We start from the raw sequence: 14,600 nt of genomic DNA, 5'->3' as shown, positions 1-14,600 counted from the left end.
AAAAAAAAAAAAAAAAAAAAAAAAAGTAGGAGGAATATATAATTGTGTGGCAGCAGGTTGTGGATTAGGGGATGAGATGTGATTGTAAAGAGGTCTATCTTCCTCCAGGTCCTTTCACTGTACCATGGCAGGCTGTCTCAGCTTGGGCCCTCATGGCCACCCAGACCTTCTACTCCACAGGCCACCAGCCTGTCTTTCCAGCTATACATTGGCACGCAGCCTTTGTGGGATTTCCAGAAGGTCATGGCTCCTCAACATGGCTCCCTGCTTTGTTAGTGGGAGCTAACACATTTGCCTCCCACCTTCTCTTTGCAGGTACATCCTTGCTTCCTCTCCCTTGCTTTAATTGTTTACTCTAGTTTTATGAGAAGAAAGGAAACCCCTGAATTTGGATAGGAGGACGTGGTTTTGTTAGATCCTTGGCATCTCTGAGCTTAACCTAATTAACGCTGAGCCAACTGGGTGGGGTAGGAGGTGGAGTGGACTGGTTTCTCCATTGATGCCAGCCTTGCCTTTTCCGAGACAGTAGGTTGCCCACTGCTCCTGCTTTGGCCCTTCCTGTGTGAAAGTCAAGGGCCGAGGAAGAGGCGGCAGCCCCTAAGGAGTGAAACTGAGGCCAGAGTCAGGCCTGAGGAGGAGGAGGAGCCACTGATGGAGATGCGGCTCCGGGATGCACCTCACCACTTCAATGCAGCGCTCCTGCAGTTGGGCCTCAAGTACCTTTTTGTCCTTGGAGTTCAGGTGGGTGTTGGGTAAAGATTAAGGACTAATCACTTTGTCTTGTGTGCTTTACCTCTTTTCTTTTTTTTTTTTTTGAGTCAGGGTTTTACTTTGTAGTTCAGGCTGGTCTCAAACTTGGAGCAATCCTTACCCTCCCAAGTGCTGGGTTTACAAACATGCACTACCATGCCTGACTCCTTTCCTTTTTTTTTTTTGAGATGGTCTCACTATATAGTTCATGCTGGTCTCGAACTTGCGGCCTCTTGCTTTAGTCCTCCTGCCTCAACCTCTTAAATATTGGGATTATTCCCCTTCTTTTATGCTTTCAAAAACTGTAGGAGGGCTAGGCACAGTGGGGCACACCTATAATTCCAGGTACTTTGGAAGCTGAAACAGGAGGATCCTGAATTTGAGGCCAGCATGGGTAATATCACAAAGATGCTGTCACAAAAACAAACTCTGGTTGAGAGCCTTGACTGAGGTAGAGATAAGTGAAGGGGGCTCTCAAGCTCAGTGGCCTTAAATGGCAATTTTTTGAATCCGGGTTTCCTTATCCTAGTCATGGATCATTTCCTTGCTACGACCTGGACTCTGCTAATTGCACATGGAAATTACTCCATTAATAGATGTACTGGAAAGGCTGAGGTAATGGCCAGGATTCTTTCTAAAACTGTGATCATAGAGCCTCCTTTCTTACAGAGGCAGATGTGATGCTAATTTCTTCCTTCACCCTGGCAGGCATAACATATGTGTTAGCATCACAGATGAATAGTGATTTGCCTAAGGTCACTGAGTCAGTAGCTGGGCCAGGAAGAATTGGACTTCTGGGCCGGAGATTTAGCTTAGTGGTCACTTCAATCCCTGGTACCTAAAAAAAAAAAAGGAATTGGATTTCTTAGCTGGCATGGTGGTGTACACCTGTAATCCCAGCACTTGGGAGGCTGAAGCAGGCGGATCATTACCAATTCAAGGCCATCCTGGGCTACATAGTGAGTTCAAGGTCAGCCTGAACTCTATAGTGAGACTCTTAAAAAAAACAAAAAACAAAAAACTGGATTTCTAACTCCTATCCCAGGGTTTTTTTCTAGTGCCATACTACTTTCTCCTTCCTTCCATTTTTCACAGAGGCCTGAAGCACCTCTCCCTTTGCTCTGCTTCCTCCTCCCCTACCCAAATAACTAGTCCCCTTCTCTCTTCCCTTAGATTCTGGCTTGTGCCTTGGCAGCTTCCATCCTCCGCAGGCATCTCATGGTCTGGAAGGTGTTTGCCCCCAAGTAAGTAGATTTCCTTGAGAAGTGGGGTAGTTGGAAGGGACAGGCTTAGAGCCAAGTATGACTGGGCTGGACACAATCTTGCTTCCATAGGGAAAAGTCACTAGATCTGCTTTCTGTCCCCTGAGATGCTTCACCTTTTTTGCAGATTCATTTTTGAGGCCATAGGCTTCATTGTGAGCAGCGTGGGACTTCTCCTGGGCATAGCTTTAGTAATGCGAGTGGATGGTGCTGTGAGCTCCTGGTTTGAAAAATTAGTTCTAGCCCAACAAAGGTAGCCTAGTCTGTGGATGCTGGCACCTGACTACAGAGACAGCTGGAGAAGAACCTGACCTGGACTATACAGGTGCTGGATGATCTGCATGAGAGATTGAGCTTCTACTACCATGCAGCACGGGGCTGCTGGCTGTGGGACTTTGTTATTCTAGAATTCAGGATCATAGTGGAGCCTGGTCCCTTTCTCCCTATTTGGCTGCATCTGATGAATAAAGGGGGTGGTCTCCAAAGTGGAATAAAATAATAATGTATCTATGTATGTCTGAGATGTGGGAGAGTACCCACTGTCGTATAAGGGCTGGGGAGTGTCAGTCTCCCCTCCCATAAGCACAGATTGGGCCGACCGTCTCAGGCAGGCTTCGCTATATCTGAGAACATTTGGCCTGAGGTTGGAATTGCCTGAACTCACTGCCCCTACTTATTCCTATTCTACCTGCCATTTTCTTTTGCCATCCGGTATTTTTAAATTTCTTATTCGGCTAGTAACAGAGAGGACTGAAACTACAAGCCCAGGCATCATGGAGCACAGACTTTCACTGTATGAAGCCTCAAATAGTGCAGTCTCTTGCTCTGCTGTGGCCTTTCACTATAGAACACCTTTTGCCCTATACTTCTGTGGAAGCCTGTACTGCCTTTATCAGACCTACTCACCCATCTTACAGAGCACTGTACCTTTCCCATTGATTATTTTTGACTTGAAGCCAGAACTATATGAATGTAATGTTTCTCTTGTACATTTCCTGTGCCCTCTGTCTATCCTACACTCATGTCATTTTTAAATTTTGTTTTTTGAAGTACTGTACTGGAGATTGAACCTGGGTTCTCAAGCATATTAGGCAAGCCCTCTACCATTGAGCTATCTCTTCAGCCTTTATATCACTTTGATAACAGGTTTTCACTAAGTTACCCAGGCTGGCCTCAAACTTGCAATACTCCTGCTTCAGCCTGGCAAGTTACAGAGGTATAGGTGTGTGCCATCTTGCTGGGCTCAGGTGTCAGATTTGAAATGCTGATAAAAGGTCTTTCTGAGTTGTCCATCAGAAGAATTGGAAGAGGCTCTAGAGAGAAGGGTCAGGATTGCAGTTTGTACCCAGGTGTAGAGATGGGATTGCTAAAAGAAGAATAGATATTAAAGCCATGGAACAGGCAGGTGTCGTGGTGCACATCTGTAAAAGTCCCAGCACTCAGGAGACAAAGGCAGAAGTATTACCTTGAGTTGGAGGCCAGCCTGGATTAGAGTGAGTTTGAGACCAGCCTGAACTGCATAAAGAGACCCTGTCTCTTTGGGTCTTGCTGTTCAGGCTGGTCTCAAACTTATTATATATCCCAGGTTGCCTCAAACTTGGAGCAGTCCTCCTGCTTTGACCTCCCAAGTGCTGGGATTACAGGTGTGCAATCCCATCATGCCATCATGCCCAACATAAAAATTCTTTATCACAGCTTTTTACCTGACATCTTGAGTCCATTACTAACTCGTTGATTCTTTCAGAGATTTTTTTTTGCGGGGGGTAGTGTAGGATAAAATGAAATGGCTGCTTTTCCTCTGTTCTCACACTGCAGTCAACACAGAAGACTTCTATGACTTTAGAAGCTGTGGGATGGTAGCTGTTTTTTGAGACAGGGTCTCACTATGTAGTTCAGGCTGGCCTCGAACTCACTATGTGGCCCAGGCTGACCTCTAACTCATAGTGATCCTCCTGCCTTAGCCTCCTTAATGCTGGGATTATAGATGTGCACCACCATGCCAGGCTAGTGGCCTATGTCTGTAATCCTAGCACTCTAGGAGGCTGAGGCAGGAGGATCACAAGTTCATTCCCAACCTGGGCAATTTAGTGACAATAAAACACTGTCTATATGTATGCTGTGAACTCAAGTGTTATCCTTCTGCTTCAGCCTCCTGAGCACTGGAATTACAGGTGTGTACAACCATGATTCCTGACCCTGTCTCAAAAAATAAAAGGGCTAGAGATTTAGTTCAATCCTCAGTAATGGGGAAAAAATAAAAACTGGGAATTTATTTCCACTAGCAAGCAAGCGATTTTCTAGTGGATATTAGCGAAGTATCCTCATTCAATTCAGTTTTGATACTAACTCCAGAGTCAGTACTGAAACTTTGGAAGTTTCATATCCCAAAGATGGAGGACTTTGGGGCTGGGGATTTAGCTCAGTGGCACTGTACCTGCCTCGCAAGCACAAGGTCCTGAGTTTGATCCCCCGTACCACCCCCGTCCAAAAAAAGAAAACAAAAACGGAGGGCTTTGTTCCCAAGGTGGCTCCCCTCTCCCTGCCACTTGAGATGCCAGTTGCAAGCCTCGGGTTGTTTTACTCATGATTCTAACTGGATGGCTATAAATTGTGTACTCCCACAGCTGCCTCTGGCTCATTCAGTTTGTTTGGGAGGCTCACAGAACTCAAGGAAATGTTTACTTTACCAGTTTGTTATGCTATGTTTTTTTATTTTGTAATTTTGGTTAGGTTTGGTTTTTGAGAATGTGTTTGCTACATTGTTCTTTTGGCCTTAAATTCATAATCCTCCCATCTCAGCTTCCTGAGTACTGTACCTGTGATTATAGGCATGAGCACCCACATGAAAATCCCAGGGTTAAGTGTGGGGGAAGTGGTGCAGAGCTTCCATGTCCTCTTCAGATGCACCACCTTCAAGAATTTCCTGGTGTTCAGATATCAGGATGCTTTCCAAACCCTGTCCTTTAGGGGGCTTATGTAGACTTTATTGCATAGGAATGACTGCTAATAGGCTGGAGGGCAAATCTAGCAAGGCCTGGCTAGTCAGATTCTCCTTGGCCTCTCTGCAGCATTCCTTCAGGCCATGGTGCAGGACCCCTCTGGGATGACAAGGGTCTTAAAACCCAATATCAGATAAAACAGGTCAGAATTTCTTATGGCCAGCTAATGGCAGGGAAAGAGTTTCTATGACTTACCTTGGGGAGGAAATTATAAACCAGGAAATGCAGATGAAGACTGCATATTTCAAAACATCACAGTTGTCTTCTGAAAACAAGAGTGGGGCCAGGGATTTGGCTCAGTGGTACAGCCACCTGCCTCGCAAGCGCAAGGTCCCAAGTTCCATCCCTGGAACCAAAAAATAAAATACAAACAGGATTGTATTTTCTGTTTTCCTTTGTTTTTCAGTTACTGATGGGGATTGAATCCTGCATGATAGGCAAACACTCTTCCATGGAGCTACAGCCCCAGCCTTTTTTGTTGCTATATTCGGGGATAGGGATCTTACTGTGTTACCCAGGCTGGTCTTGAACTCCTCGCTTGAGTGATGATCCTCCCACTTCAGCCTCTTGAGGAACTGAGGCCACAGGTGCAAGCCACCAAGCTCAGTTTCATTTTCACCATGACGTCCTTTGGAATGCAAACATTTTAAGCCAGGTATGGTGACATAGCACTCTGGGAGGGTGGCACAGGAAGATCACAAGATTGAGTCCAGTCTGGGCAACTTAACTCTTTTTAGGGAAACTGTGTCTCAAAATAAAAAATGAAAAAGGGCTGAGCATGTAGCTAGGTGAGAAGGCCTGGGGTTCAATTCCCAGTAATATACAAAAGACAAATATTGTAAATTTTGATAAAGTCCAATTTAGCCTGTTTTTTGTTGCTTGTGCTTTTGGTATCATATGTAAGAGACCATTGCTAAGTGCAACATTTAATTCTAGAACATTTCTATACCCCTCCCCTACTACCTACACTTTGTTTTATAGTCATTTCTACTCTGGGTCACTGATCTATTTTTGGTCTTTATAATTTGCCTTTTCTGGACATTTCATATAAGTAGTTACGCAATATATGGTCTTTTGGTCTATCCTAGAATAGTTTTGAAGTTTATCACGTTGGTACATATATCACTATTTTGCCCCTTTTTATTACTGAATCATTGGTTATGACCAACTGATGAATTTTGTGTTTCCAGTTTTTAGCCAGCCCACCTGGCACCTGGTACCAGGGATTGAACTTAGGACCTTGTGCTTGCAAGGCAGGCATGACACCACTGACTTAAAACCATGGCCCTCTGGTTTTTAGCTCTTGTGAACATTTTATTTTTTTTTTAATTTTTAATTTTTGTTTTTGTAGTACTGGGGATTAAATCTTCAATCACCCTTCACACTGAGTTAAATCTCCAGCTCTATTTTATTTTAATTTTTTTTGAGATAGGGTCTCATTAAGCTAAATTGATCAGGTTGGGCTTGAACTTGTGATCTTCCAGCCTCAGCCTGCCAGAGCGATAGGATTACCTGTTTCATTTTTTAAACTAGCTATTCTATGTGTGTAGGTATGTAATGGTATCTTTTTGTACCCCCAATATTAAGGATTGAATACAGGGCCTGGTGCATGTTAGGCAAACGTTCTATACCTGAGCTACATCCTTAGCCGTATCTAAATTTTTTTTGTTTTTTGTTTATTTGAGACAGGGTCTTGATCTTACTTCAGGCTAGCCTGGAACTCACTGTGTAGCCCAGGCTGGCCTGGAACTCACAGTGATCTTCCTGCCTCAACCTCCCAAGTGCTGGGATTATAGTTGTGTGCCACTATGCCCAGCTCATAGCTAAAGGTTTTAATTTACATTTCTGTAATAGCTAGCTAATCATGTTGACTATCATTTTTGTGTGCTTCTTAGCAATTTGTGTATCATTTGGTAAAATGTCTATTCATTTTTTTTCCATCATAATGTTCTATGAACTTTTAAGCATTTCTATGTGTTGTGGATACTGGCCTCTTATGAAGAATATCATTTGCAAATAATTCCTCCCACTTTGACTTCTTTAAATTGTCTTTTAGCACAGAGTGTTTCATTTTAATGAAGTTCTATTTATATTATTGCTTATGCTTTTATGTATTTAAGAACTCATGGTGGTGCATGCCTGTAATCACAGCATTTATGGTTGTCTTTCTTTTCCCCTGAGATAGGGTCTCACTATGTAGTTCAGGCTGGATTCAAACTCATGTTGATCCTCCTGCCTCACCCTCCCAGGTGCTGGCATTACAAGTGTGTGTCATCGCTCCCAACATGGGAGTTAAGTCTTTATCAACGAGGTATGGTGACACAAACCTGTAATCTCAGCACTCTGAGGTCTAGGCAATTGTAACTGCATTACAGTGCAGCCTGGACAGTTTAGCGTTTTAATGAGACCCTGCCTCAAAATTTAAAAAGGGCTGGGGTTAAAAAAAAAAAAAAAAAGGCGGGGGTTGGCGCTAGGGATGTAGCTTCCTGTGAAAGCTCAGGGTTAACTCTCAGTTACACTGCTAAAAAAACAAACCAAAACTGGCGTGGTGGGCACGCCTATAATCCCAGCATGCAGAAGGATCAGTTCTTTTGAAGCCAGCCTGGGCTACAATACTGAATTCAAGGCCAGCCTGAACTGTGTAGGGAGACCTTATCAACAAAAAAAAAGAACAAAACCCCAAACGACACAAAAACACTCCTTTGCCAAAACCAGCGTTATGAAGGTGTTCTCTCATTTTCTTTTAGAAGTTTTATATTTTTGGCTTTTATAGTTCCATTTTTAACCCATTTTCGGTTGATGGGGGGTAGGGTAATTTAAAAAAACTTTCCCCTACGGTTATGCAATCACCCTACCTACCTCCACTTCTTTAAAGAGAAGGTGGGATTTTGGAGGGCCCTGGTCATCTGTCAGCGCCTGTCCGAGACGCTGTGTGCGCGCCAGGAATTAGCCGGCCGCACTACGACCCCCAGCATGCACCGCGCGTGGCGGCGCTCTGGAGGGAAACAGCGCGGCCCGGGAGCGTGGCTGTGAGGAAGGGCAGAGCCACGCACACAGGTGCTTCCAAGAGTGGTTCTCGGCCGCCTTCCCTAAAGCTGGGCCCCGAGAAGGCCCAGCTAGCGAAACGGCCAGCCGCATGATTCCGACACTAAGACACGCCACCCTCCCTCTGGCCAGTTTGGGTTTCCCCATTTTCCCGCCGGAACTGACTGGAAGTGGACCAACCGCAGTTGAGTTTGGCGGGCCCGGCCAACCAGAAACGAGCGGTGCAAGATTAATTTTGGAAAGATTGGGCCCGCCACGTTGGGGCCCCGAGGGGAGTAGGGTGTCCGCATCGGCCACCATGTCCCGCCGGACCCATCTGGGCACCTTCACTCCACGCACCAGCTGCCTGGACCTGTGGAAGGAAAAGAACGATCGACTTGTTCGACAGGCCAAGGTAATGCAGTTGCTGGGACCCTCGCTTTGCAGCTCCAAGATCCCAGAAAGCCGGTTTGCTGTGGATTTACCTCAGCCAACGGGGAGGAGTAGACTTTAACCTGACCCACTCATCCACCATAGAGCCAGAAATGATGAGAATGCACGCACTCCCCCCCACCCCCGCGCGCTTCAAGGAGAGACAAAAAAACTGATGATTCTCAGTGACGCCCCTTTCCGCTTTTGGCAGGGACTGGTGGCTCAGGAGTGTGGTCTAAGACGACAGCAGTTGACTCAGGACATACTAGAGGGACTCAGCGGGCTCCTCCACAGTCTGAAAGGTATACCTCATTGGAATGGTCACTTCCCTTCCTCCAAAGCCAGATACCCTTCCTCTTCTGCATTTTTGGGGTTGAGGGGGCAGGGAGTCCTGTTTGAGGCACAGAGAAGACTGTGGCTTCCAGGATTGTCTGACATGGAGAACTTCCTGCTCTTTCCAGACTGTTTAAAGGATGGGTTCTTTATTGTGGCCATTTGGATTGGAGTGGGATTATCTCTGAGTTGGGGCCTCTTTCATGGGAGAGTCTGTGAGACCAGCATCTGTTGTTCCAGGGCTCCCAGCAGCTATTCCTCTTCTTCCTTTGGAGTTGACTGTTACCTGTAACTTCATTATCCTGAGGGCAAGCCTGACCCAGGGTTTCACGGAAGACCAGGCCCAGGATATCCAACAGGCCTTAGAGAGAGGTGAGGGCTGGAGATTGCCTTCATATCCCTGCCAGCTTCCCTCTAGCTTTAAGCCTTTCAGGGCTGGGTGAGGGGGCGGTAATAAAGATTGCGGTATTATTGCAATCCTTGGGCTTTTGCAGAATAGAAAAGCCAGAGATTGTGGGGCAATGGAGGATGAGGTTCCACTTTAGCTGTGCATATGTGTACTCTACAGTGCTGGAGACCCAGGAGCAGCTGGTGCCCAGGTTGGAACAGAATCTCAGCAAGCTATGGGACTCTGTCCTCCATGCTTCCTCCCTTCTGCCGGAGTTGCTACCTGCCCTGCACCTCTTGGCTGGCCTGCAGGCAGCCCTTTGGCTGAGCACAGACCATCTTGGGGACCTAGCCTTGTTTTTACAGGTGCTGAATGGGAACCAGGTAATGAAAGAAATGATTTGAAGATGAGGATGTTCTTTCTCCTCTCTTACCTCCAGCTGCAATAGCACTGTTATATAATGGAAAGGCTGCTAGCTTGGTGATCAGAAAACCTAAGTTTTCTTGGGGATTCTTGGGTGTTCTTGCTTGCTCTGGTTGCCTAATTGGGGAATTTGGGGGGAGGGTGTTAAAATACCTTAATTTTGGTAGGGTTAGGGCTTTTGTGATCTTGGTTAAACTTAGTCTTTTTATTAGTAACCCTGATATGGTCCTTGCTCCATGTACTCAAGATCTTCTGAATGAGAAGGGATACTAGAAAAGATCACCATTGGCCCGGATTAATTCATTGTCCTTCTTTTACTTTCCTTTCTTTTCCTTTTTCCCTTCCCTTCACTTGTGCCATCTCGTCATGTTGAGTGAACCCAGGGCCTTCACACTGAGCAATATGTCTGGGCCTTTTTTATTTTTTATTTTGAGACAGCGTCTCCCTAAATTGTTAAATTGTCCACTCTGGGTTCAAACTTGCTTGCAGTCCTCTTACTTGAACCTCCCAGAGAGCTGGGACTCCATGTGTGCCCCACCATGCCTGGCTTCCTCTGGATTTTTCTTTGATTTTGAGACAGACCCTCACTATGTAGTTCAGGCTGGATTTGAACTCACAACAATCCTTTTGCCTCAGCCTCCCAAGTCCTGGGATTACAGGTGTGTGCCACCATGCCTGGCTTTTTCCTTTTTATCCTTGCCTCACAGTATCATTCTGTTAGAATTGGGGCAAAGGAATCAGGACGACCCTTGAGCTCAAAGTCCAGCAAAGATAGACCAAGGAGAAGAAGAGCGGGTGGTTAGAGGCTTAGAACCTCTGAATATCCTTTTTCCAGAACAGGGCTTCTGAGGATCTGTTGCTGCTTCTAAAAACTTGGAATCCTCCAGCTGAGGAATCAGATGCCCCATTAATCCTGCAGAATGCCCGGTGTTTGAGAGATGTACTTTTGACAGCATCTGCATTCCGTCAAGGTCAGCCAGTAATATGACTCATCTCCTCCTCCCATAAGAGTTCCTCTGAGTTTATGTTTTTCCTGTTATGTTCCATTCAGCTCTCTGGGCAGTTGTTTCCCTATGGGCATCTCTAAGCTTGCACCCTGATTACCCCCAGGCCTCCAGGAGCTGATCACAGGGAGCTTACCCAAAGCACTGAGCAGCCTGCATGAAGCAGCCTCAGGTCTCTGTTCACGGTCTGTGCTGGTCCAGGTGTATACAGCACTGGGGAACTGTCTCCGTAAGATGGTAAAGATAGCCCTGGGCAGTTGGGGGGGGATTTGGGGGAAACCATGAGCATTATTGATGGCATTATGCTTTGTGAGAGTATCTGAGGCCTAATCTTTCCACAAATGTAGGGAAATCCACAGAGAGCGCTGCTCTACTTGATTGCAGCCCTAAAAGAGGGGTCAGCCTTGGGTCTTCCCCTTCTGGAGGCTTCTAGATTATATCGGCAACTGGGCAACACAACAGCAGAGCTGGAGAGTCTGGAGCTGCTGATTAAGGTAAGAAACTGGTAGGTGAAGATATGGGGTGGAGTATTGCTGAGGTTCTTGTGTTGGGGTGTCTAGTGAAGATGCAAATATAAGGAAGTTTGGCTCCCAAAGATTATATACTTTATTTTTTTCTGTTCCTTTTAGGCCTTGAGTGTCATTCATAGCTCTGAAGCTCCCCAGATTCTCATTGAGGTAGAATTGCTACTCCCAAGAACTGACCCATCCTCTCCTCTTTACTGTGGCACACAGAGCCAGGTCAAGCACCTGTTAGCAAGCCGATGCCTACAGATTGGAAGGTAAAATTCCCTCTTGCTCACCTGAGCTCATCTTCCCTCCTCTGATGCCTTCCCTAAGGTGTGGCTCTGGTTTAGTTCTTGGGACCAATGAGTGAAGCAGAGGCAGGACATAGGTCCCTACTTGTCAGTTTCCTTCTAGTCTTATTGCTGGACCTGAGCCAAAGACTCTTCATTTAGATAGTAACTTTATTTTTGAAATGTTGAAGTCTCCTCCCTAATCTATTGTGCAACTGAGGTAGAGCCACACTGAGCCAGGGCTGGAGTTCCAAAGACCTACCTCTCCCCTCTCCCCAGGACCATTCGTATCTGTTAGCTAAGAGAGAACATTATCCCTGGAACCCTTAGAGGGTCCTGATGGGGCTTAAGGTAAAGCTGACGGGCTTTAACTCCTCAGGGCAGAAGATGCTGCAGAACATTACTTGGACCTTTTGGCCCTGTTGTTGGATAGCTCAGAGCCCAGGGTAGGTATATCTTTAGGGTTCTCTGCAATGAAGTGAGAGGGTTGCGGTTGCCTTTGGAGTAGAGCGGGACTGCTATTTTCTGTTTTTCTCTCTATGGGTCCATTAGTCCATTCTGGGAGATCAGATCTCTGCAAAGTACCAGAGCTTGGGGAAAGGTAGGGGTACTGGCTCATGCCTCATGCTTGTTTAAGACACTGCATCCTCCTCCCACCCCAGTTTTCCCTACCCCTGTGTCCCCCAGGACCCTGTATGCCAGAGGTTTTCTTGGAGGCAGCAGTAGCACTGATTAAGGCTGGCCGAGCCCAGGATGCTTTGACTGTATGTGAGGAGCTGCTCAGCCGCACATCATCTCTGCTTCCTAAGATGTCCTCGTTGTGGGAAGATGTCAGAAAAGGAACCAAGGAACTGCCACACTGCCCACTCTGGATCTCTGCTGCCCACCTGCTTCAGGGCCAGGCCTGGGTCCAACTGAGGGCCCAAAAAGAGGCTGTCAGTGAATTTACCCGGTGAGCCCAGGAAAGCCACCTAGGGTTCTGGGGAGGTATAGAAGGATAATTTTCTGATTCGCACTGGTTTAGTGAGTTTAGTTCTCATCAACTCGTGAATTTCTGAGCTTGATTCCTTTTCGCTCTTGTCCATGTTTCCCTTCAGTTGTCTCGAACTGCTCTTCAGGACCATGCCTGAGGACAAAGACCAAGGTAATTGGACTTTCAATTTTCTTTATCTCTTGGAAGTCATGGAAATAGGTTCTTTTTCCATGTTTCCCAGCCCATCAGACTGGGAGACCTAAGAGAAAGGGACTCTGAGCACAATAATAAATAGAAGGGTACCTGAGATTTTGGTGTCTCTATGGCTTCGAAGACTCTTTCATGACTTCAGGTGTGGTTCACAGGAGGAGCTTCCAGCTGTGAGCAGGGGTGTAGGTCAGATGTGGCACTGCAATATCTTCGGGCAGCCGCTTTGATCAGTCGTGGACTAGAATGGGTAGCCAGTGGCCAGGATACCAGAGCCCTACAGGACTTCCTTCTCAGTGTGCAGGTGTGCCCAGGTATGTATACATGCATGGTATCAGCTGTGCAGAGATGTGCAAGGAGAGGCCCATGGAGGAGGTACTTGGGCATAGTGTAAGGGAGGTATCCCCAGGTGGGAGGGGTAAAAAGGATTGTGTGTGTGGTATAACCCAGATGTGTACATACAAACATATACAAGTATGTATGCAAGGCTTCTAAGAGTTCCCTGCTCACCCCAGTGTCCTCAGATACAGGTTCTGTGACTGTGTTGGGGTGGTTTGTATAGGAACAGGTTGAGCTGAGCCTTTTGTACTGGGCAGGCAGTAGACCCTGGGATAGAAATGGTTGTTAATGATCTACCCTCCATTTCATGAGTGAGTATAGATAAGGCACTTCTCTCTGAGGCTGTTTCCCTTTTTATAAAATGATAACTTCAGCTATATTGAGTTCTAAGTCTTCATACTCTGGGATGGGCCTGTAGGACACAGAGATGCTTCATTTCACCTGCTTCAGACTCTGAGGAAGCTGAATCGGAGGGATGAGGCCAGTGCTGTCTGGTGGAGGCTGAAGGCTGAAGCTCAGCTGCCACAGGAAGAGGCTACCTGGTGAGGCTGAGGCTTGTAGGCTTGGGACACAGAGACTGACTGGGATCCTGAGTCCTTTGGGCCTGTTTGGGGTGATGAGGAATGAAGGGGAGAGGAGGCTGCTGCTCAACCTTCTTTCACTCTTAGGCATCACCCTTCTTGATCTCCAGGTCTCTCCCCCTGTACCTGGAAACATATTTGAGCTGGATTCAACCATCTGACTTTGAAACCCTCCTTGAAGAGTGTCAGACTTTGCTAAGAGAACCTTGTTGACCTGTAGCTGCCACATTTCCAAGATCTTGATGGTACCTGAATGTACCACATCCGTGGAAGAGCTTTTTCTGTCTTACCCTGGAGAATGTGGCTGGAGCTGACCATTCCTATATAACTCCTGTACTGGTGAGGTTGGAAATAGTCCTATGAAATTTGGCCCATTTGCTGCCATTCTTGTTCCAGAGGAAACATTACCTACCACCAAGGAGTCATTGCCTTTGGTCATGGCACCTTTTTTCCTGTGGGTTTTTTTTTTTTTTTTTTTTTGAGACAGGGTCTCACTGTGTAATTCAGGCTGACCTTGGACTCAGTGTCTAACCCAGGCTGGCCTCAACCTTGCAGCAGTCCTTCTGAGTGCTGGGATTACAGGCATGTGCCACCACACCTGGCATACTCATGTTGCTGGGGATTGAACCCAGAGCCTCACAAATGAACCTCTACCTCTTCAACATGTTTTACGAGCTTGAGGTCTAGGTATGAGAAAACTAACCCTTACTCTGGAAGCAATACTTTAGTCCTTTCCATTGCCTAAAAGCAGAGCCTCAAAGCCAAGGATCCTGTGCTAGGTTAGTGTGAGTGGAGTTAGGTCTGGTGGGTGATCTAGATGGGCCTCTCAGGATATGGCAGGTACGGTACTTTATACTTAAGAGAGATGGGCAGACTTCTCTCAAAATGATTCCCTAGCCCATCTTTACTAGAAGTTGAATCTCAGTCACATGTGTCTATGTGGGTAGGGGTGGAAGGATGAATTGAGTCAACACTCATCAAGAGCTGCCCGTTAACATCAGGGCCAGCAGTCATCTTGGGTCCAAAGACTTGTAGTCCCAGCATACAATTTTCTTGTTGGCTTGGGCTGTATTGAATCTGCTGTGTTCT

The 14,600-nt window shown here is 46.4% G+C and overlaps 2 protein-coding genes across 7 annotated transcripts in view; both read left to right on the top strand.

The window, feature by feature from the left end:
• Pigo (phosphatidylinositol glycan anchor biosynthesis class O) overlaps positions 1–8,262 on the top strand; it is a 17,183-nt gene extending 8,921 nt beyond the window's left edge. For 5 of the 6 annotated variants that reach the window (XM_033758980.1, XM_010619284.3, XM_010619288.3 and 2 more), the window contains 4 exons: positions 109–315; positions 527–741; positions 1,924–1,994; positions 2,140–3,488. In XM_033758980.1, coding sequence (XP_033614871.1) covers positions 109–315; positions 527–741; positions 1,924–1,994; positions 2,140–2,269 — 623 coding nt within the window. In that variant the 3' untranslated portion in view covers positions 2,270–3,488. Of the gene's footprint in view, positions 1–108; positions 316–526; positions 742–1,923; positions 1,995–2,139; positions 3,489–5,417; positions 5,667–8,188 lie in introns of those variants that run through there. The other variant, XR_779234.3, reaches the window with a different exon arrangement.
• On the top strand, positions 7,632–14,009 carry Fancg (FA complementation group G). Its single transcript, XM_010619289.3, has 14 exons — positions 7,632–8,450; positions 8,679–8,769; positions 9,041–9,172; positions 9,369–9,571; positions 10,447–10,582; positions 10,722–10,852; positions 10,963–11,109; positions 11,245–11,396; positions 11,791–11,857; positions 12,074–12,363; positions 12,509–12,555; positions 12,750–12,905; positions 13,349–13,472; positions 13,622–14,009. The coding sequence occupies exons 1-14, from the start codon at positions 8,148–8,150 to the stop codon at positions 13,722–13,724; spliced, it is 2,082 nt and encodes a 693-aa protein (XP_010617591.1). The 5' UTR covers positions 7,632–8,147; the 3' UTR covers positions 13,725–14,009.
• Positions 14,010–14,600: the final 591 nt, after the last annotated feature.

The sequence above is a fragment of the Fukomys damarensis genome, unplaced genomic scaffold (assembly GCF_012274545.1).
Source record: "Fukomys damarensis isolate Sample0158 unplaced genomic scaffold, DMR_v1.0_HiC HiC_scaffold_36, whole genome shotgun sequence".
Lineage (NCBI taxonomy): Eukaryota > Metazoa > Chordata > Mammalia > Rodentia > Bathyergidae > Fukomys > Fukomys damarensis.
The sequence above is the reverse complement of the archived record's forward strand: the minus strand, read 5'-3'. Positions and strand labels throughout refer to the sequence as shown.